The 23,140-nt window shown below is 39.4% G+C and overlaps 2 protein-coding genes across 4 annotated transcripts in view; one reads left to right on the forward strand and one right to left on the reverse strand.

Moving 5' to 3' along the window:
* RAB3GAP1 (RAB3 GTPase activating protein catalytic subunit 1) lies at positions 310–20,260 on the forward strand. 2 transcript variants are annotated; one of them, XM_021397936.1, is made up of 24 exons: positions 314–414; positions 538–593; positions 1,885–1,960; positions 3,203–3,335; positions 3,580–3,658; positions 3,988–4,107; positions 4,676–4,841; positions 5,575–5,674; positions 6,444–6,525; positions 7,276–7,344; positions 8,008–8,081; positions 8,603–8,695; positions 10,064–10,233; positions 10,347–10,445; positions 10,649–10,821; positions 11,440–11,494; positions 11,780–12,151; positions 13,253–13,390; positions 14,247–14,474; positions 14,579–14,675; positions 14,765–14,868; positions 14,958–15,073; positions 16,103–16,205; positions 19,051–20,260. In XM_021397936.1, exons 1-24 carry the CDS (start codon positions 397–399, stop codon positions 19,291–19,293), a joined length of 2,964 nt encoding a protein of 987 aa, XP_021253611.1. In that variant the 5' UTR covers positions 314–396; the 3' UTR covers positions 19,294–20,260. The 2 variants fall into 2 exon arrangements, 1 of the variants encoding a protein (XP_021253611.1); XR_002439136.1 differs by lacking the exons at positions 16,103–16,205; positions 19,051–20,260 and having other exon boundaries at positions 310–414; positions 14,579–14,662; positions 14,958–15,002.
* Positions 21,901–23,140, reverse strand: part of ZRANB3 (zinc finger RANBP2-type containing 3) — a 40,877-nt gene continuing 39,637 nt past the window's right edge. For both annotated transcript variants that reach the window (XM_021397935.1, XM_021397934.1), the window contains exons 20-21: positions 22,596–22,727; positions 21,901–22,044 (exon numbers count right to left, since the gene is read on the reverse strand). In XM_021397935.1, the coding sequence (XP_021253610.1) occupies positions 21,946–22,044; positions 22,596–22,727 (231 nt within the window). In that variant the 3' untranslated portion in view covers positions 21,901–21,945. The remainder of the gene's footprint in view (positions 22,045–22,595; positions 22,728–23,140) is intronic.

Raw genomic sequence — 23,140 nt, forward strand, 5'->3', positions numbered from 1 at the left:
AGTGCAGAGAGGGGGAGAAGGGGTAACGGTCACAGCCTCTGGGAGAGTTTCGGAGGGAACTCCTGTGAGGGCTGGCAGCACCATGACGCTGTGTTATGCCAGACGGGACACTGGGCCTCATGGGGATACCCTGTCCCAGCTTGTCAGGCACCTTGTTTACATTCTCAGGCGGTCCCCGGCGGACCCACAGAGTTTGGGGAACAACCCCAGCCTCACACCACCGTGTGGGAACCGCTTCTCTCTTGAAAAAAAGCCTCTCAGGCCGGAGGAAGTACCACAGCACACCCCCAGAGCGCGCTGAGGTGCGTAACGCCCCGCGCCCCGCCCCGCCCTGCCCTGCCCTGCCCTGCTCGCCTTCCCGCCAGCCCCTGCGCGCGGGGCGGGCCGCAGTGCAAGATGGCGGCGGACAGCGAAGTGAGTGCTGTTTTCCCTTTTCCCCTGTCCGGTCCCATCCCATCCCGTCCCGTCCCCTCTCGTCTGCCACCAGCGCCCGCGGCCGCCTCCCCGCTCACTGCTTCTCCCGCTCTCTCCCCGCAGCCCGAGTCGGAGGTGTTCGAGATCACGGACTTCACCACCGCCTCCGAGTGGGAGAGGTACGTGCTGCCGCCGGGCTGAGGGCGAGCAGCGGGGCTGGGGCGGGCCCTGCTCCCTTGGTCCCCGGGCTCGGCCGGAGCCTTCTCACCTTCCTTCCCCGGCCGGATTTCTGACGACAGCGGGCGCGGTTCAAGTTCTCGGTAACTTCTCGGTGGCCTTGTTTGCTGAACTGAAGCAGGCAGTCACAGAAGGTGTTTTGATACAGCGCTCAAATGAAGAGATTCCTGGGAAGTGCAGCTGCCCTGCTCAGCAGGTTGCGGGGACGGGCTGTGGCAGTGCTCTTGTTTGCAGTGGGGCTGGGCTGGGTAAGAGGATCTAGGCAGGCTGTTTCTGAACTTAGTGGAAGGTCGGGTTTAGCAGGCACTAAGCCCACTTGCCGAGGATTACAACGAACATCCAGAAAGCCCATGTGTTGCAGTGTAGCAGTCAAGTACTTGTCTTGTGGCCGAAGCCCTTCAAAGTTAGTACAACAGCATACAGAAAAAATGTCAGGTGAAGATCGCTCTGCATTCTTATGTATTATTCTTCAAAATACTTTCTCCAACGGTAATATCTATGACGGAAGGAGACAGGTTTTAAGGACTGTGTTTAAATTTGAATTTAGATTACAGTTATGTGTCTAACACGTTTTGTATTTTTCTTTAAACAGCGAAGCAGGGCTCTGTTTTGTTGCAGTGCCAGACAAGCGTGTAACGTCAGTCTCAGTTCTTCCAGCTCACGTTGTCTTAATGCGTGATCTGTATATTGATCTAAATTAAAGCCTGTGTTGGTCATAACTGGAACATAGTTTAATTTTAGCTGGTCATTCTTGAAACCCTTTCCCCCAAACCAGTAACTGGGGGTGGGGGTAGGGAGGGAAGGTTAAGTAGGGGAGACAGAAACCATCTTCCCCTATGTTAGAAATTACCTTTTTGGAAAAAATTGTTGCTTGAAGTGTAACTGCAGTGCTGATCAATGAAGCAGGGGGCTGGACTTGCAGATCCCCAGAGCTCCCTTCCAACCCCTGCAGTTCTGTGATTCTGTGAAAATGAGTGAGATTTTGTAAACATTCAGTGCATGTTCATAACAATTGCTAAAAATAACGCTCATCTGGGATGCGAAACTAAAAGCACCACTTCATTTGTACAAGGAAGCAGTCCTGTTTTCGTTGTGGTCCTTGGTATGTTGTGTTGTGTTTTGTTTTAAAGGAATTCCCTGGTAGGACTACTTGTCTGCTTCTAGGGGGTTGAATTACAACATAAGCTGAGCGAGTAATCAGGCAATATTAATACCTTTTTCCCTTCTTACTAGATTTATTTCAAAAATAGAAGAAGTGCTGAATGACTGGAAGCTTATTGGGATTTCTTCGGGCAAACCTCTGGAAAAGGTCAGTTAGAGCTTCCAGAGAGTCTGTTAGAATTACTAACTAGCAGTACCCGTGGATATGTTTACTTGTGTTCTCATTTACTTAAATGTGGCAGCTAATGATTTGCGTTAGGAGTTTTGCTTGTAAAACTGGCTATTGAACAAACAAGTGCTGTGAGGTTATTGGAATTCTGCCAGATGGACAATTTCCTTGATAAATACAATTCTTCTCATAGGGGCTAGCGCTGTGGGTTTTTTTTCATTGCCAGTTTTCCATTTGATTGAACATGATTTTAGCTGCTTTCTATTCTTTCCCCAACAAGCATTTTTTTTTTTTGTCCTCCCTGGTGCATTTGTCATGCCTCACGTACTCATGGATGAGGTTTGCATTGTGTTACTTGTGACTCAGTACATCTCATAGGGAGACTTTTCAATTTTTTTCTCCCAAAGTCTAATTAGTGCCTTTGTGGTGGTGCTTCAATCCTGTAAAATGTGTGGGAAATTAAGGGATTGCATGGCTGCCATGCTTCCAGAGGAGTTCTCTGACTCTTAATTTTAGGGTATCAAGTAGTAAGGCATAAAGCTTACGATATCTGCTGAACCAGTTGTGAACCATAGCTGTCAGCGTGTTCCTGTATTTTATGTTTTCTACACTGGACCTCTTGTTTTCTAGTGAGAAGACACCTTTTACAAAGAGTGGTTGACCACATTACTTTTAGTAGCAACTGTACAATTCTGTACATTGCTCTTGATTTTTTCCCCCATGTATTTTTCTATATATAGTATTTTTGTTTAAAATTTTATTATCGTAACGCAGGAGTTTTGGTGGTTTTAATACATAGTTATTTATCAGTTGAAGTCAGTTCAAAGTAAATATTAAAGAAGTATTTGTGTAGAGTGGTAGAGTAGACAGGGCCAGGTAAATTCTGAGATGGGAAGGTGTCGTTGGTGGGCAAAGTAGAGGGTGCATGTGCTTAAGATGTCCAGTCTAATGTGAAGGGAAATACCTGCCTCGTCATTGCCTAATAACGCTGAAGACTTCTGTGGGGGATATCTTGTCCTTGAAGTGAAAGCAAGCAATGTGGATTTTAGCATTCAGCTAACTTTATAATTAAGTGCTTTGAGAATTATCTTCATAGTAAAGCATGCCTAGCTGTAGAATAAAACCACAGAAGGAGAAAAAGGTGAACAAATGTTAACCTAAATATATGTGATCAAGTAATAGCTTTGTTTGTTGCTTTTGTTTGTCATTTTCGATCTGCAGGGTATATATACCACAGGAGCATGGGAGGAGAAATCAGATGAAATTTCATTTGCAGACTTCAAATTCTCAGTTACACATCATTATCTAGTACAAGAACCCGGTGACAGAGATGGGAGAGAAGAAGGTGTAGAAGGTAGTTGACAGTACTCTTTTGTGCCTGAAATATGTACAGGCGTTGTAAGGATATGACAAAAGAGGATTTCAGAGTGTTGATTTAATAAGCATTGGTTTGAATCTGTGTGAAATTCTGGGGGATCTGATGGGTTGGACCTGACATTCCTGATTTTACTATGTCTTACAGTGAATGAATTGCTAAAGAGGTAAGCTGTTAGCTGAATGGATGCTGATGCTCTTACATGTCACACTTTTTTTTGCAGATGCCCTTCCTCTGCCTATGCAGGACTTGCTCTGCATGAACAATGACTTTCCTCCTAGAGCTCACTGTCTGGTAAGATGGTATGTATGCTGCCTTTCTTCCATGCTACAGAGAAACATAGCAATAGATTGTTTGTAAGTGTAGTTACAGTTCTTAGTAACTTCAGTGAGGAACTCAGGACTGGTACACCTGGAAATCCATGAATTCATGCAGTGATGTGATGACCTGTGGTGCTGCATTCCCAGTCAGATCTTGGCCTCTGTGAAAGAAGTGACGCACAGCAAAATAAAAGTCATATCCTGTCAATGACAATTGGATTATTCAATTACAATATTTTTAAGAATTCTGTGTTTGAGCTGGTTTACTGGAACACACAAATATGTTGTCTTTTTCCCCCTCTTTCTCTAAGGTATGGATTACGTGAGTTCGTGGTTATTGCTCCAGCTGCAAATAATGATGCAGTTCTTAGTGAATCCAAATGTAACCTTCTGCTGAGTTCTGTTTCTATTGCATTGGGCAACACTGGCTGGTAGGTGAAAGGGTAAACTTTTTTTATATGCTCAGGTGAAACTAGTGTACTATTTACTTAGTTCTTTATTTACAAAAAGGTATTTAATTGTTAGTGAATTACATTGTGTTTGTTGCATTTGCACCTTAATACTGTTACAAAAAGACTTTTTAAAAAAATCTTCCCACAGTAACTATATAAAGATTGATTCAGGATGTTATTTGTATTCTATGTTGTGTGAAAACCTCAAAGGCTTTAAAAACTGTTGCATGTTGTTGGGATAACTGGCATGCGGAACACAACTTTTGGAAGATTTCTTCTCTGTGTGGTAACTGTAAATTTCTAATAATTATTAGTAGCTTTTAATAATCAGACTGAAAGCTAACAGGTCATTGATGAGTCTTTGCATTTGTGTTTCTCATGATGATTTGTTAGGCATTCTCTTTAATGATGAAGTTACGACTATTTTTTTGGGATTCATATCAAGCATTTTGAACTGCGTTCTCCTAAGAGAAAATTATTCTAAAAAATATGGTGTTTAAAAGGCTATGAGATATCAGAGATAATCTGAAACATGAATATTTTACAGTCAGGTGCCATTGTTTGTGCAAATACATCAGAAATGGCGACGTATGTATGTTGGAGAATGTCAAGGTCCAGGAGTTCGAACTGACTTTGAAATGGTTCATCTTCGCAAGGTGCCCAGTCAGTATACTCACTTATCGGGATTGCTGGATGTCTTCAAGTCCAAGATTGTAAGTGCATCTGTATGTACATACCTGATACTAAGAGTAATTATTCTGTTACCTGGCTGCCATTGATTTACTTCTGTCTTGTAGCGATTTGTTCTGTAAGGATCAGACTCGCTGTCAGTACCAACAGGGCGTCTTTCCAGATATTGGCACTCTGTATCTAGCACTAGAAAGTAAAAAAATTGTGTTACTTTAATTTTCCACTGGCATATGAAGGAATCTGTTTTGCAGCCTACTTGCAACAACCCCCTCTTTCATCTCCCCCAGACAAGCTCTATTTGCTGTTTAAAAGGAGAAGGGAACGTTGAGGTGCGTGTTTGTTCTGCTACTTGCAGCTGCAGCACCCAGCCTATTATAAATTAAGACTGAAGAACAGTGTGATAGTACCGTGAGGAGTCTGAGTGGACTTTTCTAGAGTGGGGTGGCTGACTGCAACACTTTACGACTAATATTGGTAGTCAGCAATCTCATCAAAACACTGAAAAAGTCCTTACTGAAAATCTGACGCGTTCTGTGTTAGTTACTTGTACGTTACCGGTTAAATGGAGCTTGTAAATGTTGCATGGGTTTTGGAATGTTTATATGCTTAGTCTTAGCACAAGTGCCCTGTTAAGCAGTGGTAATTCTTGGGGGTTTTGCAGTTCTGATGAAATTAATTCTAGTACAAACTGCCATAACTTACATTCTGTATGAAGATATTCTAGAGGATGTACACTTACCATGGAATGTTTTCAAGGGATGCCCGTTAACACCGCTGCCTCCAGTTAGCATGGCTATTCGGCTTACCTATGTGCTTCAGGACTGGCAGCAGTACTTCTGGCCGCAGCAGCCACCAGGTGGGAGTTTTGTGTCCATATAATAACCTGTCTTAAGATAAACAGTAAATGCTAATGGAAACATTTCTGTATCTTGCCAGAGGAATTAAAACATGATTTCTGCATTACTAGGAAGGGCTGTGATGAGCTAACAAGTTCAAAGCTCTGAAAATCTGACTGTGGCTTGTATTTGTGACAGTTTTGGTTTTTTATTGGCATTCAAATCGTGATATGTCTAGAACTGTAGTATGTACCTGGAGAGAAGAGGGTAACTGTCTATAGATCTGTAAAGGATTCTGCCTTGTGTTCCACACAGAAACTGCTGGATTCACATTTTGATAGATGATATTACTTCGCAGGAGTATTGGTCAGTTATTTCAGCAAAATAACTGATTTTAATGCTTTGCTATTTACCTCTATTAACAATGGAAAGAGGAGAAAATCCTGTGTAGACCTTGCTTGAGATAAAACATGAGATTTTTTGTTGTTGTTAAGCCAAGGAGTTAATTTTTCTTTCATGTAGGAGAAACTGCTGATCAAGCCTTTTATTATATTAGCACTTACTGAAGGGAGAGTAACATCTAGTAAGTGAAAGTAACATATAGTTGCTTCACAGCTCCTCTGGAAACAACTACTTTGGCTGTGTGCTAGGATTGCATTTTCATAGCTCTATCACCTTAGCTATTCAGTTATTTTCTGATCAGCCAACACATTGCAGTCTTACTGTGAAATGAAAATGGTATGCTTTTTCAAATACCCCATAAATTCTGTATGGAAAATGTATCTTCAGATATAGATGCTCTAGTTGGAGGAGAAGTTGGAGGCCTTGAATTTGGAAAGTTACCATTTGGTGCCTGTGAGGATCCTATTAGGTAAGATACAAGTTCAAAAACCTGCTTTTTTTTTTTGTTTTTTTTTTGTTTTTATAACTTAATGGAGATCTTTAATCTATATCTTCTGAGCTTTGCCTTCCTGTCACTCAGTGTCACTAGCAGAATGTGATATTATTGAAGTACATGCTCTGCTGCCAAGTCGTGTTATTTGCTAAGCGGTATAATGGTATTAGAATTGCAGCTCATAAATGTTCCATCATAAACTAAGGGAATACTTAGTTTGTCCCTGAAACCATTAAGTTGGAATGCCTGTTAACAGGAGAAATCTTTAAAAATCATGTGCTTTCATTCAGCATTTGGACTTGCTCATTTCTTGTACTATGATATTTGTAGAAGACTTTACACGAGATAGTCTATTAACTGAGTTGCTGCAATACTTCTGCTGTCCTCTTCCAAATCCCCCATCAACACTCAGCAAGTCGGGATCATTTGAAGTATTAGACAGTATTAAAGCTGTAGGCAGTCTGTGTAGGTTTTTCTTTCATCTGTACTGGGATATGTAGAAGATAATGCACAATCTCTCCTTCTATGGAGAGGAGTGGTGAAAGAGTCCTGTGCCAGCTACTAGTAAGGTTGAGTGCCATGCTGGGTGACGTGCTGTTGAATAACCAAAAGAATGTATGCAGTGAGGAAACTTAGCTGCAAAATCCACACAGGGACTTAAACATAACCCGTCATGCAAACCAAGATCTTAAGTGTGATAGAGACTTGAATCTTGTTCTGTTTCAGTGAGCTCCATCTAGCCACCACGTGGCCTCACCTGACAGAAGGTATAGTTGTCGACAATGATGTCTATTCGTAAGTATTCTGTCTGAATTGCAAATAGCTGGATGTGTATTCTCTGCTTGTTAACTGCTACGTTTAATTGACATGAGGACTCTCTGTCTGGCTTTTTGTGTAGTGTTAAGGTCTACTGATAGGATGTCTAATCTGGAAAAAATACTTTTGGCCTGCATTTCTGTGTGAGAAAATATTATTATACTGTGATCTCAACGGAATGTACATCTTGAGGTATATTCCCATGCTAACCTTACAGGTTTTGTGTATTGCATTTCTCTTGAGATGATGGTAGCAGGATTTAGAATACGGAAACCAATAGGAGTTCACTGATTCCCATCCTTCTTCCTAAAGAGGAAGAACAATATGCACTGATACTTCAGAAAAGAAAAAAAGAATTGTGGTCTACTGTTTTAAGTAATGTGGAAATAATTTTTCAACATCAGCAGATTTCAAAAGATGATTTTTCTTAAAATTGAGCTGAATTCTTATTTCAATTTCTATTCATGTTCTATATGTACATGAAAACTGAGACTCTTGCTTACATTTTAGAGTGCCTTTCGTGTTCCTCTGTATAATTGGGTGTATATTATAACTTCATGACTATGAAGATTTATTTGTTAAGGATTTAGTGCTCATCTCTTGCTTACCTGTGGTTACAGAATGAATTTATTTTTTTTCTAGTGACCTGGATCCTATTCAAGCACCACAGTGGTCTGTGAGAGTCAGAAAAGCAGATAATCCTCAGTGTCTGTTGGGTAAGATACCACAATTTCGTATCTTCTCTTAAGGCTTTTAAGCTATTAAGTGTAGAAGTTAGAATGGAATGATTGATTACCTGATGACCTGTTTCCTCACTCCTCTAACTTCTTTGAGTGCACTGTATTTTGGGCTTCTTTTCCCAAGAATGCAAGCATTGCAAATAGGTAAGTTTTTGTTAAAGGTTAGTCTACGTCTGTGTACTGTTAACTTCAGTGCTGTTCTACATTCATCAGGTTCCAGAGAATAAATGTTTACTGTGTGTATTCTGTTCTGCTGCAGAAGTTTCAGCTTGGTTTGGGTGAGGACAGTGCTGTGCAGTGGTGCTGATCGGTGTCTAGCTGTGCGTTTTGTGATAATTCAGTTACGTGTCTTAAGGATATTTAGTGCTTTGGAACAGATTATCATGTTCTTTCAGAAAAAAGAGAGGAAAATTATCATCCGTCAAGAATGACTTGAGCGTTAGCTGATTGTTCAGTGAGATTTCAATTTAGTTGCTCAGAAGCTGTTTCTCTTATAGGTGACTTTCTTAATGAATTCTTCAAGCTGTGCCGTCGGAAGGAGTCGACTGATGAAATACTTGGAAGATCTGCATTTGAAGAGGATGGAAAAGGTAAAGCTAAAAACTTGTTTGCTTAGGTTTCTTGATTGTTATTCGTTTCACAAATTTTAACTTTCCTACCCACTTCTCCTGACTTCAGATTCAGCAGTATTTTATATTTTTTTACTCTCAGGCATTTTCTGGAACACTCCTGCAAATTCGGGTACTATTTAATATGAATTCTTAATATGAATTGGCAATTTTGGCTCCTGAAGGCCCATAGGACAAATTCCTATCTTATAGTTATATTTTTTAAATTAGAAAATGAGAGTTTACTTTAGACTGGTTATGTATAAGACTAGTTTTTGAGCAAGCATTAAACAGATTCATCTGCATTATTTTCTGTATTTCCATACTTGCTTTTTTCTGCCTTTTGAAATACTATATTGGGCACTTTTAAACAGCCAGTTAAGAGTGTAATCTGTTTGAGAGTCTGATCTCCTTTCCATTTTAAAGTCTTATCTTACTGAGAGAGGAAGAGAAATATAGTGAAGCTAAAGCCAAAATTGTTAGAACAACAGGTTAAGAATTACCCCAACAGTGTGGGGATATTGGCATCTTTTTTTGATGTCCTAGTCCCTTTCTTTCACTTCTTTTACTTTACATGTTGAATGTATTTTAAAGGAGCTCAAGAGAAGGGGCTAGCTAGTTAGCTTTAAAAGGTGTTAGACTGTGAGTAGTATATATTACTTCTAGTTTGACATAAAGTCTCTTCACCCCTCTCTTATCTCTCGTTTCCTTAAAACGTTGGCCAAGATGAGGTTTTCTAGGCTACTGGTAATTATTTGCTTAAATTTGTTTTTACCCTTTTTAACAATATTAATTCATTGGTTTTGGAGTTTACCAGCAACAGTTTTGTCTGGAAAAGATCCTTTGATTTGAGGAGTTTACCAGAGGAATCTAAAACAAAATAGCGCACAGATCATGTCAGCTCATATACAGTAATTAATACTGGATTAATTGAAGTCTAATCTAAAGCTCCAGCATACACTTGCATGTTCTGTTATCTACAGTTTACTCATTTTTGCTATGTGTAAATGGGCTCTTCAGCAGGTTTTTTTGCTGATACTCTGCCTGTCATTATCTGCAAGTATGCAGTACTTGCAGTAGGTGGCAGGCACTACCTGCAGCCAACCCAGTCTTGTCTTCATTCAGAAAAAATAAATCAAAGCTGGCTGGTCTGTGACTCCTTTGTGACTCCTGGTTCTGCTATATAATTTTGTGACTAAGAACAGTGAGTGTCAGGGATCAAACATTGACAGCATGAGGGTATAGCCAAGGTTAATAGGGTGTTAAAAATATATCCATGAAATATAGATTGATTATGACAGATGAACTTTGAGTTGATATTGTGTTTTCTTTTTTTCTTTAATTGCATAGAGGTTGCTGATATCACTCATGCTTTGTCAAAGCTCACCGAGCCAGCGCCTGTCCCAATCCATAAATTATCTGTCACAAATATGGTTCACAGTGCAAAGAAAAAAATTCGCAAGCACAGAGGTGTAGATGAATCACCTTTGAACAATGAAGTTCTGAACACTATTCTTCTGGTAAGTGAGCAGAATTATTTTAAAGAAAAAATGTTTCTGATGTCAGTCTTACATTTTGAATTGCATTGATCCACTTCTTGAAACAGCCTAAGTTTAGATTTTATTTCTTCAAGTTCTTATTTCCTGATGCTGCTGACAAACTCGCAGAGGGATTTGAAAGCAGAGGTAGCACTTCGTCAGGAAGCAATCCTCCTCCAGAGAATGAAGATTACGTAAGTTATACCGACTGATACTTGACAGAGGGAAGACAGGGAGGGAGCACACTTTTTAGTGCATGTTAATACAGACTTCGTTGTGGTTGCCTTGTGTTTTACAATTGGTAAATTTTGGAAAGATAAACAGAACACGCAGATGGTGCGGTTTTGGATAAAATGCCATTGGTTCTGTATTCCTGCTTTCTTTATTTCTTATGTAGAATCTCTTCAGTCAGTTTAAATCTGCTCCTTCTGATAGTCTGACGTACAAACTAGCTTTATGTCTTTGTATGATAAACTTCTACCATGGAGGAGTAAAAGGAGTGGCACATCTTTGGCAAGAGTTTGTGTTAGAAATGCGCTACAGATGGGAGAACAACTACCTTATTCCAGGGTAAGATTTATTTCACTGCAAATGCTATCTGCTGCTTTTATTATCTTTCCTCCCTAAAGCAAGAGAGGAGAGGGAGTAGGGATAGAATCTGCACGCTCCATTAAACTTGAGATGTCTGAAGGAAGCTCCAGTTAAAGAACATTCCCTTGTGTGGAGGAAAAAGAATCTTATGCAAATGCTTAGCTTCCAAATGATCAGATAAAAATGAAGGAGCTGCTATAGTGAGAAACACCTTTGTTTTGTGATGTAGTTGCACCGCTTTTCTAAGGGAGCTGTTCCCAGTTCTGTTGGTGTAGTTGCCTTTTCAGGCAGCTGATGCTGTCTCAGCTATCATCCAAATACAAAACTGACCAGGGGATGCAGTATTTGTTTTATACCGCTATGAATGATCTCTGAGTTTCAGATATGATCTCTAGGAAATAAATGTAGTTTAAATTCTGGGCTTGTTCAGTCACTAGCTTGTCTGTTGGGACTATAGAAGAGCTGTATAGTGAAAGAGGTGGGGGTGGGTTCATTGTGGGTATCTGCCCCTTTCCTGGATTTCAGATGATTTAAGACCGTGTGTGTGAAACATTCGACTTCATAACTGGTAATAGTTACACTTCTACCTTTTGTTAGATTAGCTAATGGCCCTCCAGATCTGAGATGCTGTTTACTGCATCAGAAGCTTCAGGTAAATATCCCAAATTTTAGAATGATTTTTCTCCTAGAGAAACAGTTGAAGTCATAACCGTTATTATCTAAGTATGTTGGTTTTGTAGATTTAGTTATGCTTGTATCACTTGGTCTGGACCTCCATTTCTTGGCAAAATCTTTGTTATAGCACCAATTCAATGGGATTAGTGTCTTTTGGAATTGTAAGAGATTTTTGTGACTCTCCAAGTTTCTCTGTGGTGTTTTTTCCATAAAAGAAGTAATTGCTAAACGCTTCTTTTTTTTTTTCCATTTAACTTGTTAGATGTTAAACTGTTGCATTGAAAGAAAAAAAGCAAGAGATGAGGGGAAAAGGGGGAACATGTCTGATCGTTCACCTGGTGCTTCTTCTGGTGATACTGGAAAAGGAGCAGACCTCTCTGGAGATAACCTGAAGGAGCCTGATAAAGAAGTTGGAAAGTCTTGGGAATCATGGAGTGACAGTGAAGAGGAATTTTTTGAATGTCTGAGTGACACAGAAGATCTGAAAGGAAATGGACAGGAAAATGGAAAAAAAGGAGGAGCAAAGGAAGGCAGCAAAGAGCCCGTAAACCTAAAACCAGAAGGTCGTCTGCATCCTCATGGGAAGCTGACGCTGCTGCATCCAGGAGAACCTCTCTACATTCCCATAACACAGGTTAGATAGAGCTGAGCCAGATGTGCAGTGTGACTCTCATGCAGTATGATGCATTCTCAGGATTGTGAAGTTGTATATAGTTGGCAGATTATATATTTATTTGGTCCTAAAATTGTGGAGTGGTTCTGTCTTAAGAACTGATTTTCAGTATTTATAACTTGATGAAGCTGTGATTCATCTGATTTAAAGTGAAATCTTGCATGCTTGTACCAAATTTAACTCAAAACACGTTTCTTTCATTTGAAATGACAACTAAGCTGTCTTGTCTACCTCACGCTTAGGTTTTTTCTTATTTCCAATTCCTAAGGCATCTTCCATTCCCTCTCTATTTTTTCTTATGTTTCTCTGGTGTGACACTTTTAAGACTCCATGTGTTTGGTCATCAGAGGCGATACTAATTTCCATCAGATGGACCAGAGTACTGGATTCGTTTTGCTGTGGCTTTTTGTCTTTTAGAGACATACTGAGAAATATTTCAGAAGTCCATTGTCGTCAGCTTAGGACCTCACTATCTAAAGCAGGTTTCCCCCAGTGAACTGAAAACAGTGTTTAACTCAGACTTTCTTGTAGAGGGGTGAAATAGGAAGCAGTGGTGTCAGAGGAAGTAATGTGAAGTCAGCCACGCATGAATACGTTTTCATTTGTGAGAAATGGTTTTCATTTGAGAGAAATTTTCCTAACTGATGTTGCTTCGCATGGGTAAAAAGAACGAGCAGAGTGGGGTGAGGCAGAATGTCATCAGTTAATTATGTGCTAACCTTATCAGCGGCAAAAATTCTGCATTTCTTTAGCATAGCGGTCTAAGCAAAATAACATCAGTCAAACATCAGACTTAATCTGTTGGGTTTTTGGTATTGTAGCAATGTATCTTTCTAGCATTACTTCATTCTCAGGTAGCGTTTGTTTTGTTTCTTACTGTCCTTTTCAGATGCACAATTTCAGGTTAAACAGTTTAAGCCATAGAAACTTATGGTTATTTCCTTAAAGTACAAATAGAGTACAGTGAATTCCTGGTGACAGGGAGCTGTCAGCCAGTTTCTCCTCGTCTTAGCCCTTATTAAGAAAGAACTATCTGTGAACTTGTCTCTTTCTGTCTTACAGGAACCAGCACCCATGACTGAGGATTTGCTGGAAGAACAGTCCGAGGTTCTGGCAAAACTTGGGACCTCAGCAGAAGGAGCACATCTTCGAGCACGCATGCAGAGCGCCTGCTTGCTCTCAGATATGGAGTCCTTTAAGGTAGTACCACTTGAAAAATTCCACAAGCCTGCTTTCCTTTTAATTAAAATATTCATCTTGCACATTTTTCAGGGTTTTATGATGAGTTTTCTTTTTTCCTCATACAAAACAGTTTCAATATAGTTTAAAGTTGAAAATAAAAACCCGTTGATAGAACTGCTTAAATACTTCAGAATCTATGGCTATCCAGTCTATTACACTGTAGTGTTCTGCTAAATTTGTATGGTGTCAGATGTGTGTGACTTTAGGAGATAAAAAGAGACAACATGGCATTTAGTTGGTAAACTGCAAATTAATAATCAGGATAGCCCATATTAAAAAAGGGGAGGATTTTTGTTTTTTTAAGTTCCTTTTTAAAGGAAGAGGGAACTTTTGTTGTTGGAAGATAGGAGGTTATTGCTGGAAGCGTATTCATGCAGCCCACTGATTCTTTCTTTCACTTATGACTTATTCATATAAGCTTATGCATAAAAACTTGTGAAATTTTAGTATTTTTTGCATTTATAAAGTACCAGATAGAAGTGTGACTTAAAGTACAACTCTGAGTTTGCCTGCAGTAGCGTGTGAATGTTCAGTTTTCTGGGGGGAGTAAGAGGAAGGTTTCTTTTTGTTGATGGTGTGGATTCCACTTGCATTCCCCCTTACACCCCACTCCATTGTTTTGGTTTATACTTGTTTTTTCCTCTCGCCCAGGTCTCTTTTCTAGTATACATTTTGCTGACTGTGAACAAAATCCCCTGAGTTTCTTGCTCATAGCCTGTGCTCTGCCCTCAAAACTATACTGCCTTCCTACTCAGGTCATTATATTTTTATAGGACTTTTTTCAGGTACAAATTCAATGTCATCTTCGTTCCAGGCAGCTAATCCTGGCTGTTGTCTGGAGGACTTTGTGAGGTGGTACTCCCCTCGGGATTACATTGAGGAGGAAGTGGTTGATGAAAAGGGGAATGTAGTAATTAAAGGTGAGCTGAGCGCCCGAATGAAGATCCCTAGCAACATGTGGGTAGAGGCCTGGGAGACGGCAAAACCAGTCCCAGCACGGAGGCAGAAGAGACTCTTTGATGACACTAGAGAAGCAGAGAAGGTAACAATTCTGTGGCTAGTGGTAGGTGCTTATCTTTTGAACTTAAGGTTAACTTTTGAGAAGAAGTTTTGATCATTAATGTATTAATTTTTCTGTTGGTACAGGTACTTCATTACCTTGCCGTTCAGAAACCAGCTGACCTTGCACGGCATCTCTTGCCTTGCATCATCCATGCAGCTGTACTCAAGGTAAAGGAAGAAGGTAAATAATGTTTAATAAATTATCGCAGTATTTTGGGTTGAACTCTAATGCAATAATGAGAACTTGTTTGCTTCTTTTCCTCCTAACAGAAGTACTAGAAGATATATCTTCAGTTAAGAAGATTATTAAACAGATAATATCCCATTCCAGTAAAGTTCTACGATTTCCAAATCCAGAGGACAAGAAGCTGGAAGTAAGACTTCTGTGTTGGTTCGTGCTGGAAACTTGATAGACTTGTTTGTGGGAGTGCTAGGATTAAATCTTTGTATTAAACTCCTACAGGAAATCATTGCTCAGATTATGAGCGTGGAAGCTATCATTGCCAGGGCCAGGTCTTTGAAGGCAAAGTTTGGAGTAGAGAAATGTGAAAATGAGGGGGAGAAGGAAGATCTTCAAAGGTGACTTAATTCATTTATTTATTTACTTATTTAATTCCCTTGAGTTTTTGTTTTTTTTTTTCCCTCTGATGCTTTTTTTAATAGTGTCAGAATTTAGGACACATGGAAGTTATGACGATACAGAAGTACTAAAGAACCATATTTAATGGGTGTGTGATGTATTTAATTTAGATGTCCCTGACCCTATGCTACTTAGATGTGGGCACCATGTATGCCCATCTGAGTAACCATCTCTTTAAAGCACGTGATATGGACTATTTTGACAGAATTTGTTTTCTCTTGATGGTACTGGAAATGTAGCGTGTTTCTGTGTTAAGTAAAAGGTGCATGCGATCAACTTTTGTTGCAATTTACATAAAATTAGAAGGACGAGGAATGTAGTATTTTCTATAACTAATAGGGAATGCAATGCTGCCCAAAGTTACATTTTCTTATTGTAATCTCTTTAGTAATTTTAAATGTCTTACTTAGGAACGTATAAGTAAAAAGTGACAAGGTGTGTTTCATTGTGTCTACCTGCTGTCAGATTTACTTTCTGCTTAAGCTGACTAATGTAACATTTGTTAAAATAAATGAAGTAGCTCTTACTGTGCTAGGTGGGTAGCCCGGGACCATTGTGCCACTCTCTCACTCATCTTCCTCAAAAAGATAAGAGGAGAAAATATGATGGAAAAAATGCTGTGGCTTGAGATAAGGACAGAGAGATTACTCAGCAATTACTGTCAAAGCTTAGCATGAAAGAGTGAGTGATAGGGCAGGAGGGAACGACTGAAGGCTTAAGGGGTGCAGGGGAAGCATTACTCTTTAAGCTAGAGGGAAAGGAGTGAAGGGATGAAAAGGTGGTGGTTGTGTTTGTGTGGGATGCTGGTAAATATAATTTGTCTTTCCTTCAATTTTTAGAACAGAAAATTCAGAATTAGCCCCTAGTGCTAATTCTGTTAGGTGGAGAACTCCTCGTGGAAGCAGTTCTATTTTTAGATTTGAAAACAGAATAAGCGTAACTTTATTTTTAATAATTTGTACCATCAGGTTTGTGAACTGTCTCCTGGAGCAGCCAGAAGTGTCTGTTCTTGGTGCAGGAAGAGGACCTGCTGGCAGCGTTATTCACAAGCTGTTTGTGAATGCTCAGAGGGTAAGAGAAAGTTCTTGAGTGCTGTGCTGATGCCTCAAACCACTTAAATGCAATGTGTTAACATGTGATAGCTGTTTATATTGTCTGCATATGTGCATGTATTTTTAAAAACATGGTTGTGTTTTTGGGTTGGTTTTTTTTGTGATGTACAACATGATTTTATCTACAGCAGTATGTCACGAAGAGTAGATGACCTGGGATGTGAAACTTGAAGCTGAGTAGGTAGAGGTGTCATGAATGTTTGATTTACTTTGAATAGTAACAGTAATGCAATTATGGCACAAATTTCTGCTTCAGTCAAGTTGTGTAACATATGCAACATTAGAGCAAGAACTATTGTGTGTTGATGGTTTCACGTGGAATGCAGAGAAGTATGCCATAATATTAAATACTTTTTAGATTGAGGCTTACATCAGAATACATTGTGGTGTGGAAATTCATGTGCTCAGGAAAAGTTTCAGCTCTCTTAACTCTGTATTTGCTTTTTTTTTTTGCTGCCAGTGGTGTATCTATTTTCTTGAAATCTTTCCCCACTTTATATTTTTATAAATAATCCCTTTTTCCTTAAGCAGTTTTGTTTAATAATTAGCTTGGTAAGTTTTGACTTCCAAAGATCTTGGACTGCAGTCAGCCTACAGCTTCTCTCAGAATTTCAACTATCAGTAGCATCAAATAATCTAATTAAAATTTAATTGCAGTGATAGTAACAAGGTGGCATGATGTTGTAGACATTTTAAAGCCTGAAATCACTGCTTTAAAAAAAAGTGATTTGGAATTAAACACTTTTAAGGTGTGGATTTAATAATAATCCGTAATATTTTGCAACTCAGTGTAAAAAGGACCATTCTGAAAACAGGCCATGGTTATTCTGAGAAATGAAAATTGGAACATTTCTTTTACCCTAGTGAAAGATGTGCTGCAAATCTCAACATGCAAGCCAGCCTGCCTTACAGAATTTCTCTAAATCTTAAGACTGTGCCCTGTAAATGCATGCAAGTGTATGCACTTGCTTTTTAAATAATGTATTCTGTTTTAAAAGTTGAGAGTTTCTAATGTTATCAGGGAGTAAAAATGTATGTAATTTCTAGAGTTTAGTTTCTTTTGAAACATCAGTAGCTAAAGCTAGCTTCCAGCCAACTCCCATTAGCTGCTGGTCACTTAAGACTTCTTAGTGGGATGGGAGTTAACTTGCTACAGAAAAGCATGTTTAATCTACCATTGATTGTTTTGGTAGAGAGTTGTTTGGGATTTAGAAGTTGAATGACTTTCTTGTTCATTACCTTTTGAATCTGGACTCTTCTCTAGTATAAAATGTCTTGTTATATTCTCAGGCTTTCTCAGGGAAAATATGATAGCAAGTGCATGCTCTTAGAAGTAGAGTGCATGATGTCTCTTAAACCTGCAGTCTCCTTCTAACCTCTTGTAAGTCATCTCTGACTTGCCTTTGTTTCTATCTTTCATCACTGGTTCTTTTCTCATCCCTTTTCAAGCTGACTGAATCTTCTGATGAGGTAACCAACTTTGTCCCTCATTTCCCACTCATCCTCCTTAGCTGCATAGAGTTGAACCTTTTGGTAGATAGAGTACAACAGCCTGATGTGGTTGGTACTGTAGCTCACATTAGTAAGCATAAAAATGTTGTGTTTCCAGAATGGTTTTTCCTCATTCACAGACTTTCTTTTAGAGCCTATCAGGAAGAGAAAATAAAGAGAAATTTTAAAAGTAAAAATAAAAACAAGATCAAAAACCACAAACATTTCTTCAAGTGAATAATAATACTTACTGATGCTGAAATATGTGGCCTTCCTTTTATACGCTTCTCTATTGCTGTCTCTATTTTTTTGTCTCTTGAACAGCCAGATGCTTTGGGGGAAGGTAATGATGTACAATACTATGTGGATGTAACAGTCCAGCTACTACCAAAACTATTGAGATAGATAGCAAAGCTTATTGAAACTACTGAAACTTTCGGACAGAGGTATAAAGGGGTTCTGAGAGGGAGAACTAGAGAAACTGAAGAAGTATAGCAAAGGGAACATCCTCTCTGTTGGTTTCCTTGAACTGATTTTGTAAGAACAAATGACACTTGTTCCTGGTGACTGACCCTGGGTTGAAGGCTGCAGGGCCAGGCAGAACTGGGTCCCTGCTCTTGGGGGCTGGATGGGTGAGGACTGGGAGCACCTGTGGGTTCTTCCATGCCTCAGTGCTGTTCCTGGTCTTGAGTTATGGAGTTCAGTATCTTGTTAGGGTATTGTGGGGTGTGTGTGTGTGTGTCTGTTGGGCCATCTGAGGAACAACCAGGAGCAGAAGCATGCCCGGCCTTCCTGTATGCAGATGTAGTGTTACTGCTTACTGGCAGTGAGTAGAGGTGGAGATTGCCCAGTGTTCTCTTTGCTCTGTGATGTAACCTCAGCAAGCCTCTCTTCGGTTGTGGAGAGCACACTGAAGTTATATGCTGAGTTTCAAAGGCAGGTGCCTTTTTGTCAAGACTCCAGTGGTGGCACTGGTTACTTGTATGAGGAGGGTGGCTTTGCCATGTGTGTAGCTATGAAGAGCTGAGGCTAGTTTCCTGACTGAGAAAGGGTAATTCTGTATGCTGAAAACCCTTACTTCACGCTTTTCAGAACGCAAGGAGCTGAATCTGGGCTGAGCTTTACCATCCACATGCAAAGGTTCTTCCATTTGATTGTGTGCAGTTTATTTCTTGACATCCCATTAGTGTTTTGCTCCGTGTATACGTAAAGCCTTCTGATATTTACCATTGCTGATCTTCCTCTTTTCCTCTTCTGAATTCTAATTGCAAGGAAGAGCCCGCCCTGTAATTATATTTCTGCTTTTATTTAAGATTTCTGCGATGCCTCCGCTTGATGAAGAACTGAGGAGATCTGGTTCAGCAGATGAGCGAAGACTCAACACGGGCTCCATGTCCGATTTCCCACCGCCCACAGGCCGGGAGATCATTTTGCGCACAACTGTCCCCTGTCCTGCACCTTACTCTAAACCACTGCCCCAGCGTATGTACAGCGTGCTTACAAAAGAAGATTTTCGACTTGCAGGTGCCTTTTCAGCAGATACAACGTTCTTCTGATGTAACTGTAGCTGTGTTACCTTGTGTGTCTTCACAAGTAGAATGTTATTCATTTTCCTTCAGGGAAGTTAACACTTACAGATCTACCAGCTTGTGGTGAGGAGAAAATAAGGCTGTCATTAGTGACAGAGTAATGTTCCCAAGGACAAGCCTCAGCTGGGGTTTGAGAAGAGTGCCTCCACAAGCTCCATCTTGGAGGTCTGGAGAGGCTGCAGCAGTAGTTTTAATCAGACTGTAGGGGAAGAAAGTTCATCCATCCCCCTCTGTCCAAATGGAGCACATGTTTTTGCATTAGCTTGTTTAATAATGGATGTTAATGGGCTATACGTAAATACTTAGTGTTCAACTTTATGCAGAATGTGCTGCTTTACAGTTCTTAATCAGACTTGATAAAGTGATTTAGCCTATTTAAATTGATGTGCAGACATTAATTTGTATTTATTCCTAATCACAAGTATTAAGCTCAGTATTTTTTCGGTTAATCTATAAGTTGCAAATACTTCTAAAATACCCTTGATTTTATTTAAAGTGTACAGTACATTCTAGTTCATGCCTAACTCTCCTAGCATTGCAACAGTCATCCAAAAAAAGATCTTGTCTTGGATGTTCCTCCTAAACAAATAAATACTTTGGGCTACAAGCTACTATAAGCCTAATAGCGTTAAGCCTAACTCACCCTTTTAGATGCTTTATATCCTTCCCTGCATGCAAGGGCCAAAGCTGTATGTAAATGACATGTACAGAGGTGTTTTAAACCAAAGTGGAGCTTACAGTAGAGACCATTTAAATGCATACTCTTTGATCTGATATAATGAAACAATTCTATAACATGCTGTAAACTAACCCCATTGAATATCATGTAAACACTATGACTTGTGTGTGCCAATGTTGCTTTACAGTGATCTTACTGTGTTTTAATCAGAATCAGCAGATCAGAGTTACATTACAAAATGAAATGTAAAAACTACAGTATTGTTGGCGTTAATAAATCTAAACTTATTGGTTCTCAGAACTTTTCAGGAAGGAGTGGTTTTATCAAAATACTTAAATGTCATCCTTCCACAGTTTGATATAGGAACGAACTTGCTTGTGACTATATCACATGTAGAAAGCCAAGTTCCATCTGTCTCAAATACTTCTCTCTGATAAATATGCATCAAGTACAAATACGTTAAGGATAAGCTGACTTACTTTCTTTAGAGAAAATCTTGCCCTAGGATTTTGTTCTGCAGGCTTTTTTTGTTTTATATGAGGCAAATACCTTTGTTAAACAGGAGAAGAAAGGCAAAGGCCAATTCAGCTGTTGCTTAACTGTCTAACTTTGTAAGTAATTAATTGCACTAGACTAATTACTAGGTAAGTAATCTCAAATTTACTATTTCTTTGTACTCTTGCTTTCCTCCTCTTCTGATACGCTCTCTTAGTGAATTTTTACATTACAATAGCCTCCTGTACAGGTTGAAGAGGCTTGAAAATGCTCGATTTAGCTTTGAGGCTTTTACTGGTGCTTGGTCGTTCAACCGCCTGACTGGGTGCTTCACTTAGGCATGCTCAGAGAACACAAATGCCCTAACACATTTTCTGTCAGCTGCTTAAAGATGTTTGGGGCTGCTGGAAAAGTCCAGTAGTTTCGGTTTATAGAAAATGGTATATTTGCAACAGTACCCATCTTAATCTTTAACTGAGAAAAGCTACGTGTAAAACATCAAGAATTGTCTCATAAGGGTAACTGATGAAAGCATTTCAGTGTATTTTAACTAGATAGACCTAGAATTGTAGAGAACATAGTACTTCTAGAAAAAATTATCTGTAGCATGCTGATAACATACAAGGGGCAGGGGAAAGACACTAGAGCATTAAGATGATGGTGATTTATTTGAAGTAACTGTTAAAAAGCCACTTCAACAGTGCAAAATAACCGTTAGCTCTACAATTTCCTTAAAGTGAATATGGCTGTAGCATTTCCCAGAAATTACCTTGGATGAGACAGAAGAATGGATAGTATTATTTCTCATGAATAAGCCTTAAACGCTAGCTGTTTTTAACAGATATTTCAATAAACATGAACTAAAAGTGCCCAAATCTTTTACACCAAGTCACAGCAGGCCTTTCATAGCCCTTTCCCAGGGCTGCTATTAACTTTTGTATGTAGTTATGTTATGAGACAGTTTTAGAAGAAACAAATCACCTGCATTGTTACTGTCATGATAGAGAGCAGAGCCTGTATTTTCTCCAGAACCTTTGATTACATGAACAAAGGGAATAATTTCAACTAAGATAGCTCCCTCATCCATAATACCCCACCGCAGCTGAACACTGTAAGACTTAACATGAATTTCAACAGTGCTTCCTCCAGTTCCTTTAGTTGTAAATGCCCTAATATGGAAGTCATAGTACTTTAAAGCTGAATGTGTTCCATGTGTAACCTTAGTGCAGTTTGGAAGTGCAGGGCCATAAGAATGTAACCATGATTGAGTACCTTGCATGCATTCATCTAAGCCCCTCTGAAAATCAGTATTTTGAATGATTTTGTTTTACTTGCACATTTTCTCTACCAGCATAATAGACTGCATTTTTTTTTAAAGTGCATGAGGAAACCTATGCAACTACAATAGTTCCTGAGTTATAATGTAACTGAATATACTTAGTATTTTACATCTTCACAAAAAACTTTGTGATATCACAACCATACTTCGTAGCTAACGAGCGTCTCTTCATCTGACTTCTTTCCTTGGCCTGTTTTGCAGTTCTCTGGAAAAGAAAAGGTAGGTCTGGTCAGAAAATGGAATTACATGGCAACTAGCTGGCTATAGCTTTAGATTTCAATCTAATTTTGCAGCAGACGACAAATAAAATGCAAACATTTATTAAGGTGACACTTTCCCATTTGTGAGCAAATTGTTTAATGCTGCCTTTCATTTTCACTGGTGCCTTCCTGCACGGAGAAGAGTAGTGCCATGACACAGACAAGGCAGCACAGCTGAGTACAGACTAAGTGAGTAACATCAGGTATTTGTTACTAAAGGTTTTTGCTTGTTTTTTTAGCAGTAGCTTCTTTCCACATGCATAGTAACTGGGCGTTGCCTTTTACTCATAAGTTATAAGGTAGACAGACTAATAAGTGATTTTTATTGTAAATATAATAGCATGATCTCAGTTACCTATAAATCAGTTTCAGTTTCTCCTGTCAGAGAAAACCTGTAATTTGCTATGAGTTACACTTGCAGTACCAAGAGAGACACTACCAACAGGCAGCTGTTTCCAGCTCTCAGAAGGTGATGATTTGACTGTACCACACTGACCTCCCTGTGGCAGACTGTACACAGAGTCTGAAGGTTTTCCAGGGAACACTGTCCTCCTCCGCTGTAAACAGGCCTGATGTGATCCACCTGCCAGAACTGACCTTCTGTTGGGTTTGTTATAATTTCATTCAACTGCAGTAAACAAAGGGAAAGATAAAGGAAACCTTAGATATTCCTTCTGAGCTGCATCTGTGTTCTACAGAAAGAACAATAAAAGTGAGCGAAGTACCTACTTTGATTAAGAAAATATAAATAAGTGTTAGATTTGTTTGTTATTCCCAGTGGCCAAGCAAACAACTATAATTTTAGTTGGCATAGTTCTACCTAGTCTGCAGCATACAACAGCGGATCAAAGTAAAACAGAAGGAAGAAAAGTTGTTTTCTGATCAGTAAGTAATCTTCAATGTCATTTTATCAAGTGCTGCGGTTCACTTAAAAGGTTGTAAGATACCCACTCTGCAAGACTCAGTCTTTTAGATTTGCATTAACTTATATTTTCAAAAGCCACATGAAACAAAGTTGATCTCACGTATACAATGAAGAGA

This window comes from Numida meleagris, chromosome 5 (assembly GCF_002078875.1).
Source record: "Numida meleagris isolate 19003 breed g44 Domestic line chromosome 5, NumMel1.0, whole genome shotgun sequence".
In the NCBI taxonomy this organism is placed as follows: domain Eukaryota; kingdom Metazoa; phylum Chordata; class Aves; order Galliformes; family Numididae; genus Numida; species Numida meleagris.